At 42.0% G+C, this 10,389-nt stretch overlaps 1 protein-coding gene across 4 annotated transcripts in view; it reads left to right on the top strand.

Moving 5' to 3' along the window:
• Ptprz1 (protein tyrosine phosphatase, receptor type Z1) overlaps positions 1-10,389 on the top strand; it is a 184,928-nt gene that overhangs the window by 158,853 nt on the left and 15,686 nt on the right. For all 4 annotated transcript variants that reach the window (XM_005363773.3, XM_005363774.3, XM_005363775.3 and 1 more), the window contains 5 exons: positions 1,550-1,684; positions 2,853-2,987; positions 3,434-3,597; positions 5,190-5,325; positions 7,020-7,166. In XM_005363773.3, the coding sequence (XP_005363830.1) occupies positions 1,550-1,684; positions 2,853-2,987; positions 3,434-3,597; positions 5,190-5,325; positions 7,020-7,166 (717 nt within the window). The remainder of the gene's footprint in view (positions 1-1,549; positions 1,685-2,852; positions 2,988-3,433; positions 3,598-5,189; positions 5,326-7,019; positions 7,167-10,389) is intronic.

Raw genomic sequence — 10,389 nt, forward strand, 5'->3', positions numbered from 1 at the left:
ATGATATAATGAAATTACAAAAAACCTGAATAAATTTTAAGAACCTATGGCTATAGGTCTTTGGGTTAACTAATACTGTCCTTCTGTTATATTCTAAGAGAGGGAATGTTGGTAGAGACTGCTCATTTGTTCCCGCTGCTCAGACCTGAAATAGCGGCACAGAAACTGTATTATTTGCAATACTGTTTGGCCAATAACTTAAGCATCTTTCTAGCTAGCTCGTATATCATAAATTAACTCATTTCTATTAATCTGTGTATCTCCACGTGACTGTGGCTTATCAGGCAAAGTTCTGGTATCTGTCTCCTCTGGCAGCTACATGGCTCTCCCTGACTTCATCTTCTTTCTCCCAGCATTCAATTTAGGTTTCCCACCTAGCTCTATTCTGCTAAACCACTGGCCGAAACGGCTTTATTCATTGACCAATAAAAGCAACACATATACAGAAGGACTTCCCATACCAAGGGAAGAATTTAGGCTGAAAATACAACACTCCAGGTAGAATATGGATATTCAGATAGACTGAAAACTCCATAAATATGAGGGTATAGGCCTTATACTTAGTTTGAGTTCCTGTTCCAGAAACTATGTGATATACTGTTACATATATCACAGATGATCAATAAATATAAATGAAAATTCTCAATGGTAGTACTAAACAATAGGTAAATGATATTATGAAGCCAGTATTCAGCCTCTGTGGTTTTAAGCAACCTCATGACATCAGCTTTGTGGCATTCTTCCAAACAGTAGATAATGCCAGAACTTAATTACCCAATGTGATCAACTGGATGTTAGCAGAACTCTGTTATACTGCTGGCTCTGTTCTCACAGGTCAGCATCTTTGTGTTAAGGCTACATTCAACACTGAATTCAGAGAAGTGAGTTTCTACTTCCATTTCTTTTTTTCAGCGGAAACCATTTGTGTGTCAAAACAATATAGGCTTAAAAGGTATAAGTGCTTATAATCCCAACTCTGTCCCTGGCTAGCAATGATACTGGACAGTCATTTAATTTCTCTGAGATTTGGTTTCCACTTCACCAAGTCAGGGCTGATGCTTCCATTTTGTACAATGATTGATTAGCGCAGTGTGTTTGCTCAGCATCAGTACAGCACTGTCTGCTTCTTAAGAGACATCAGTTAATGATTAGCCAGGCTCAGTGTCCCCTGACACTGAGAAAGAGAGGAAAGAGGTCGTAATTCGAACACTTTCTTAACTGATCCTTATTGCCTGAAAAACATTTCAAAGTAACACAATTAAGGACCAGACTTTAAGCACAGCAAAATTTTTGGACCGAATGCCTCTGAAGTAGAGATGTAAGCCTGTGGTTGTCTAAAGAGAACTCACTAACCTTTCCAAAAAGTTAAAGTCGAAGGCAAGTTACTAGCTTTATTAGTATCATCAATGTTCTACAGCTTTGCAAGTTATTTATGTTGAATTTATGTTATTTATGATGATATTGAAAAGGGGTGTTGACTTTCGATTCCACAGTTTAAAACAAGTGTGTAATTTACATAACAAGACATACTTGTGATTTGTTTCTCCAGGGCTACAACAGGCCAAAGGCCTACATTGCTGCCCAGGGTCCACTGAAGTCCACAGCAGAAGACTTCTGGAGAATGATATGGGAGGATAATGTGGAAGTCATCGTTATGATAACAAACCTTGTGGAGAAAGGGAGAGTATGTGGTCATCTGTCAGTTAGCGGTGCTTTTAATTAGATAGTTTTATTTTGCTTTATTTTCTAAGGCATGGTTTCATGTAACCCAGGCTAACTGCAAACTCTCTACAAAGTTGATCTTGATTTCCAAATCCCTTCTTCCTCTCCGTCCCATGTGCTGGAATGGCAGGGCTATGAAATCATTTCCAGCTGCTTCTAATATCTGATATAGTCAATATTAGAAACCAGCAAAAATTATGAAAGATAATTGTATTCTTCCTAATTATTTTTATCTTATATGTATGGGTGTTTTGCCTTTTTGTACATCTGTGCACACTTGGCCCTGTGCCTGTGGAGACCAGAAGAAGGCATTGGATCACCAGGCACTGGAATTACAGTTTGGGAGTTGCTATGTGGTTGCTAGAAATTGAACCCAGGTCCTCTGGAAGAGCAACAATTTCTCTTAACTGCTGAACCAGTTCTGTAGGCCCACGGTATTCATTCTAGTATCATGACAACTCAAAGGAAATTGCTGCCATTATCAATGAAAATGTTTTATCATCAGGTCAAGTGATCTACTTCTTCAATGCATTATTCATAATATAAAGAAAAGTAAATTGAACTCATGAAAACCAATGAAGAACAGAGTAGGTTTCAATTTGTGGAACCTAGATTTGAGTGCTGAGCCTATAGTAACCCAGTGTTCCTGTTTTACTTCCCTTGTCTGAAAGATGGAACATGGTACTAGATCATATGAGATGTCTTTCAGACCTGTGATTCTATCTCTGGATCATCTAAAACTGATTTGCCGTTGCTTAGGAAAGAAGAGAAGATAGTCAAGAAGTGTCGGAGCTCATTGATAGGGTTGGAGAAATGAATGGATTGGCTGTTCTTCCAGAGGACCCAGGTTGAATCCCAGCACCCAAATGGCAGCTCACAGCCATCTGTAACTTAAGTTCTAGAACATCCAGTGTCATTTTCTGGCCTCTGTGGGCCAGAAAACACACAAGTGGTGCATAGCTATGCTTGAAAAACATGTATGAAAAACACCCATAGATATAAAAAATATACAATGATAATAATAAAGAATCCATTCATATCAGTCTCCCAGACCTTTACTGTCTTCAAGAGTGATATGCACATTGGATTTTGAAACATGGAAATTACATAATTATGTTTTTCTTTTACAGAGAAAATGTGACCAGTACTGGCCTACTGATGGTAGTGAAGAATATGGAAGCTTCCTAGTCAACCAGAAGAATGTTCAGGTGCTTGCTTACTATACTGTGAGGAATTTCACCCTAAGAAACACAAAGATAAAAAAGGTAAGTGTTTTAGGGTTTCTTTTGCTGTGATAAAGCACCATGACCAAAAGCAACTTGGTGGAAGAAAGGGTTTATTTCAGTTTATGACTCTAGGCAACAGTCTGTTACTGAGGAAAGTCTGAGAAGGAACGCAAGGCAGGGGCCTGATGCAGAGGCCATAGAAAAAAAGCTATATATCATCTAGCTCCTCATGGCTTCCTCAACCTGTTTTCTTATAGTACCCAGGACCACCAACCCAGGGGTGTACTGCCCACAGGGAGCTGAGACCCCCCCACATCAATTGTCAGTAAGGAAAATGCACCATAGGCCATGCTCATAGACCGTTGGGGAGAGGCATTTTCTCGATTGATATTCTCTCTCCCAGAGTGGCTCTGGCTTGTTTATGCTGTACACCATAAATACACAAAATTCTTACCTGCTGCTCTCAGCTGTCTGCACTCTTCCAGGGCTCCCAGAAAGGAAGATCCAGTGGGCGCCTAGTCACGCAGTACCATTACACTCAGTGGCCTGACATGGGCGTTCCGGAGTACTCCTTGCCAGTGCTGACCTTTGTGAGAAAGGCTGCCCAGGCCAAGCGCCACGCGGTGGGGCCCGTTGTTGTCCACTGCAGGTGAGTCCCGAAGATGTGCTTCTAAGCGCGCAGGATTGCTTATGATGACACGAGGGGACTGAAGGAGCCACTTTCCCAAACCAGAAGCGATTTCATGCAGTAGGAGAAGTTAAATTATTTTCCCATCCTCCTAAGCACTGATCAGTAAGACCGAGTATGCTAGACTCACAACTAGAAGGCTGGAGATGTCACAGCAGCAGGTGTTGCTCTATCTGAACTGGACTTCAGCTTATTAACTGTATGAGTTAGGCACAGCGCTGCTTTCTTCCTAAACATCTGTTAGCCACACACAACACCATAGGGAGAAAATGCTTAAAACATCATCCTTGTCCTGACTAAATCTGTTGTCGAATTTATCATGCCAGCTTTATATATTAGAGAAAGCAAGGCACTCAGATGAGGAGAAATTTAGCAAGATAAACCTGATAACTTTTTAAATACTTTGGCTCCCCCAAATCCCTTTCTTGTTTCCCCAGCTCCTTGAAAGTCACGCTGACTCTATTAGCAATTCATTGTTGCCCAAGAACTAGACTTTCCAAGAGGAGGCTGATGAAAGAAATAACACAGTTGGGCTGGGGGGAGACAAAGAGAACAGTTCGTACTGGAGATGTCACTGTAATGTTCTACAGTTAAAATAATCAAAGCTAATACTGAACAAGTATGACAAGCATCATCACTGCCCAAATCACTTTCACTTCTTTATGTAGTATTTGAGGAGAAGCAGGGGCTGTGTTTTCACAGCAGCGACTTTGATACACAGCTCATCTGACACATTTTAATCACCTGCTTGGTCTTGTTCTCAGATAAAGTTGGAGAGGTTGATCCTGGTGGTTCTTTTAATCTGGTAACTTGACAATAAACTGACGAAAACCAGAGAATTCAAGGAAGCGGGCTTCTGAAGGTCAGGGATTGTCTCTCGGCAAAGGGACAAGGGTCTGACTATTGTGCAGAACAGGTGCTAATTCGAAATGTAGTACTTGTGGGGACTTTTGAAAAGAAGCCCTGCCTGGATTCTGTCCCTCAGACAGCAGCTCTAAAGAAGGTGGGCAATAATGGCCCTTTAGAAATGGCAGGAGATGTGCTTTATTCCTTGTAGCCTCTCGGAGATGAAATTTTCAGCTGAAAGCCCCATCGAGTTCTCTTTTTCTCATTAGTGTGAAAACCTTTGCAAACATGTCTACTTGGCAGCACAGACCCTGGGACCTTTACCTTTCAAATCTGCTGAAGCTGACGGCTTCATTTCTGTCAAACTAAATGTCTGCTTTACTCGCGTATCCCAGTGCATAATATTTTCTTATAGAGTAGACAAACAACAATAACTCTTGGAGCTGTTCTTGAAACATCCCTCAGAAACAGCTAGGTTGCCTTGCAATTTGACCCACAGCAGAAACAACCAAAAAGTAAACTTATTTATTTTAACGTGCTAGCCCAAACTGCCAAACTCTCCAATTTTAGATCACGACGTTTACATATGGCTTATTCTCTTGGGGGAATGGAGCTGTTTTTCTCAGCGTGACAGCTGATAGTGACCCACCTTCACACTCTTTCTGAACTTGACATTAAAGAGTTTTTCTTTCTCTTCTTCTGGTCAGTGCTGGCGTTGGGAGAACAGGCACATATATTGTTCTGGACAGTATGCTGCAACAGATTCAACATGAAGGAACCGTCAACGTATTTGGCTTCTTAAAACACATTCGTTCACAAAGAAATTATTTGGTGCAAACGGAGGTATGACTTTTTAAATATATCTTTAGTAATCTAAAGTATGGAGGTGTCCCTGAAATCTAGGTGTGTTGGTCTCTGAGAATGGCTATAAGGAGGGACTACTTATAGTAAAAATGACAATGACGGAAATGTATTTGCTACAGGCTGAATTCAGAAAAAGCCCATCAGTGAAGTCTTCGCCGGGCTTCGATCCTCCATAAGCTTGGAGAGTTGTGTGCTTTCTGGCCTTGTTGTGGATTCTGGGGGCTGTGTGTATCCTTGATCATAGGAACATTATTCTAATTTTTCCCTCTGTCTCTTCATGGCTTTCTTCCCTCTGTGTCTAAACTTCCCTTCTCTAATGTGAATGCCTGCCACCTCTCTATGCTAATCATACCTGTGGTACCGCTTTCTATAAGTAAGGCTATATTCAGAGGTATTCCTGTGCTGAGTTTCAATTTATCTTTCAAGGAAATACAGTTCGACCTATAACAGTAAGTTACAAATGAGTCATGACTAGGACAGCTAAATTCTGGCCATTTTGTGAGAAAATGAGGGCTTTCCGATGGTATGAGCTCTGGTAAAGTCTCAGCCTCTGTAGAATGGTCAAGAGTCACCCATGCGAGTGAACAGCTAACGCTGCTCAATGCGGGAAATTAATGGATTTGGTTGCTTTTATTTAAAGTACATGATCAAATATAAGACAGGGCAGAGTTTAAAGACCTCTGTGTTATTCTTTCCTATTTTCAAATGAAAATAATTGTAGATTTAAAGTTATGATACCAACGTAAGCATACTAAGACATATGTGGCCAGTCTGAAACAAAGAAAAAACAAGCCAAAGCCGAATTGCATCACTGAGATAACTTTGCTAGACAGGAACAGAGAGAAGTCTAACTAATGAAATATAAGAGAGTCTTTGAATACAAACCAGACAAACTTGTTCCCTGTGGCTGTGACAGAACAGTGTGACCAGAACGACTTGGGAGAAAAAGGTTTGTTTGGCTTACAGGTTTCAGTCCACCAGCCATGGAAGACAGGGAAGGAACTGAAGCAGAGATTCTGGAAGATTGCCGACTCTCAACTCCCCTGACTTCCATAGCTACCGTTTTTTTTTTTTTGTTTGTTTGTTTGTTTGTTTGTTTTTTCCGTTTTTATACAGCCAACACCTACCTGCCCTGGGATGGCATCACCCATAGTGCCGTGGGGTGGACCCCCTTACATCTCTTCACAATCAAGAAAATACCCCCATAGACACACCCACAGGCTAATCTGAGGGAAACAATTCCTTGATTGAGCGGTCCTCCTCCCAGGAATGTCTAGGTTTGTGTTGCAATGACACATACCTAACCAGGAGCCTACTTTGCTCGTATGTAACAGGCTACCAGGAGAGCAAAGTATTTCCCATGAGAAGCACTGCCTTGGCCCCAGAGCTTCTGGTGAGGTTTGAGACGGCAGGAGGGCAGAGGACTTTGCTTTACCCTTGCGAGTTTTCTGTCCTTGTCTCCACCAAGATCGACGTGGGAAAAACAGAGAGGGAGGTTGTTTCTCTCTGGACCCCCTCTCCGGTCTGCTTTCTAGCCATTAGCAATCTTCGGCAAGACCTCTCATGGCCACTTTGTCGAACGCTAGCATTCTGTCAATGCAAGTTTCTGCATTTATACCTAGGTATCCGTCAGAAAATCTAAAGCAGTCTTCCTTTCACCATTGTTTTCTCAGGAGCAGTACGTCTTCATTCATGATACACTGGTTGAGGCCATACTCAGCAAAGAAACAGAGGTGCCGGACAGCCACATTCATTCCTATGTTAATACACTCCTCATACCTGGACCAACAGGGAAGACAAAATTAGAAAAACAGTTCCAGGTGAGTTTGCTTGCTTCAGTGCCTCCCTGCTGTCACTACAGAGCTGAATGCCCCTGTAGCTCCTCATTTGACTAGACAAGGCCCACGTGGAGGAGTTGGGAGTGTTGCTGGAATAATGGCTTTGCATTTGAATCACCCTTGTTCCTTACAAAAGGTGACAGGGCCAGGAGATAGATGTTAAAGAGACGCATAATTCTAGTAACAAGAGGAAAAGTTGTCAGAAACCGTGGGCTAACTTTGATAAATGCAGATGTGACCCAGGAAAGAAGGACGCAGAATTACAGAATGAACAGACAGGACTCAGAATACAAACTGAAGAAGTACTCTTTTTGCTTTCAAAAGAACCAGACCACTTCAGCACAAGAGCAGTGGCTCAGGCTGTTCCTGCTACTCTTAGAGACAACCTGTGTCTCACTTGAAACCCTTGGGCTAGAACAGGTCACCTACCCACAATAGCTGCCTCAACCCCAGTTTCTCCCACTCACCAGTCTCACAGAAGAAAAACCATGAGGGAGGGAGACATGCTTTGTTTGTTCCCGAATTTCCAAAATGCTAGTGCTCCGACTTTCAGAAATAACTTTGCAAAGATTTCAGAAAGTGCGTGCTAGCCGACCTGCATCTTGTACCAGAGAAGGTACAGGCTCAGACTGGGAATGAGGGCTGTACTTTCCCTTCACACAACCCACGCTACCCTTAAGCTTCTCAAGGTTTCAGGAGAAACAGGGTTACTTTCTAAGGAGAAACTATCTGGGGAGAATTGAGAAAACCCTAGGAAAGGCTCAGAAGCCTTAGATTGAGATCTTTTCAGCTTGCTCTTTGCCTAGCCTATCACAGAGTGTGCTAACCGTCAGCCCCCTACCTCTACCTTCTTGAAGCTTTCCTTTTTGTGCTCTGGGAAAGAAAGAGAAAGACTGGGGTGACTGTTGACCCCAGACTTTGTTTTCAGAAAGATGCCGTGTCTTTCTCAGCAGGCCTATGTGGGTTTCAAAGGGATGGATTGGAGAAAGTATACAGTCTGGTTTTTAGAAATAATAGAGAAACATAAATCAAGAAAATTAGCTGGCATGCATCACCTTTACAGAGATAAAAGGAAATCTCACTTCCTAATTTTAAAGTTATATTGCCTTTATATCAATATAAAATATATATTATATTGTCAATATAATCTCACTTAAATATGATTAACTCAGTGCACAGCCACATAATTGATACAACTTAATATGAATTAGTCAGGGTTGAAATAGAAATAAAACTTAAACATTCTTCAAAACAGAGATTTGGCTCTTTTGTTCCTGTTCACAATATAAGCATGGAAACGCAGGTGTAAGGTGCACTGCCTTATTTAAAACAGTATTCATTCAAGTTCATATAAAGAGAATTTTCTTTAAAACAAATTACATGTCTATTCTCTAAGTACTTACCAGATACCTACTAGACGGCAGGCTTCAGTGGTTAGTACTGAACTATGAACCTGTGGGCTGAGGCGACAGCTCCGTTGGTAAAGTGCTTGCTGCATGAACATGAGAGTGTGTATTTGTATTCCCAACCCCACAGGAAAAGCTTCACATAAGTGGTGCGGGGCCTGTAATCCAGCCTGTGGAAGCAGGTTCCTGTGCATCTCTAGGCTCGCCGTCTCATCAGTCTAAGTGAATCAGTGAGGTCCAGGTTCAGTTAGAGATTACACGGGAAAAAAATGAACTTCTGACAAAGATATGTGGTGTCAACCTCCAGCCTCTACATAAACACACACACACACATACACACACACGCGCTCACACACAGACATTCACACACTCACATAGTAAAGGAGCAGCTGGAGAGAAGGCTCAACAGTTGGGAGATCTGATCTGCTCTAGCTAAGGACCCACATTTATTCAAAGCACCCACAATGGGTAGCTCATAAACAGCCTGTGACTTCAGCTTTAGGGAATCCAGAATCCTCTTCTGGACTCCTCAGATACCTAAACTCGCATATACATGTAAACACACACACACACACACACACACACACACACACACATGCACACATAATTTAAATTAAAATACATATTTAAAAATTAAAAGAGCACATTCAACTCTCACTCTCACGGTGCTTGCATTCTAACGAGAGAGAAAGACAAGAAAGTAGACAAACCCAGAACTCTGGGACGTCCCACTGTGGAAGGAAAGGATTCTGTAGGTGCACAGATGAGGGTGCAACTTAGGGACTGACTGTCTGCATCCAGAAGAGGACTCGTTTGACTTGTAGGACAAGTCAGACATTTGCAAAGGAGAAAAAGTCAACTATAATAGCTCATACTCTGTTAAGTGGGAGGGGGTGATAGTCTCTGTGACTGAGAATTCAAGAGAGAAGGCACGCAAACACAGGATGTGGTGGAGGACAAGATGCTCAGATCACTTGTATGTCTATGTAACTTTGAATTACTAGAGGCACATTAGCAAAATTTTCCTTGTTAAATCAAATGACCAAGGTACAGGGCTCTAGAAACAAAAAGTTTCCTTGGGTGTGATTCTATGGACACATGGTACAAGGACTCACATCCGGTGATGGCTTTTTTCTTTTTTGCTAAATGGCAAAGTTTCGAGTTTCTCAGAACATCACCTGGCAACATGATAAGCATGTGCATGCATGTGTGTGTGTGTGTGTGTGTGTGTGTAAAACTCTCCACCTCGTATAAAATATAAGGCTACTAGGATTCATTCATGGGAGCTCTAACCTAAAGACTTAATGTAACCCTAGTCACCTCCCCAAATCTCCACCTCTATACACCATAGCTGACCTCAGTTTTCACACTCTCAATACCTCACAGCCGGGATTAAATTTGAACACATGAAGCCTTGAGGAGCACATTCAAACCATAACCAAACAATAGCAGAACATGCTTCAGTTAAGGTGTGTAGTACGTAACTTAATACTGAATTTAAATGGTAAGAGATAAAGCCTGGAGCAACTTGGAGATGCTTATTTGAAGTCTTGGATCTGGGTAAGATAAGTACTAAAAATGAGGTGTTTATGAAGGTTTGTGAGAAGGTATATTGTAGAGGCGAGGTTGCATCTCCAGCACCCTGGCCGCCTCCGGCTAGCTTTACCCGAAATAATTACACGGACACCGCATTCTTTCAATCACTGCTTGGCTCTTTAGCTCCAGCCCTTTTCTCGGCTAACTCTCGCACCTGGACTAGCCCATTTCTAATCATCTGTGTGTAGCACCCCAAGGTGCGC

The sequence above is a fragment of the Microtus ochrogaster genome, linkage group LG10 (assembly GCF_000317375.1).
Source record: "Microtus ochrogaster isolate Prairie Vole_2 linkage group LG10, MicOch1.0, whole genome shotgun sequence".
Taxonomy (NCBI): Eukaryota; Metazoa; Chordata; class Mammalia; order Rodentia; family Cricetidae; genus Microtus; species Microtus ochrogaster.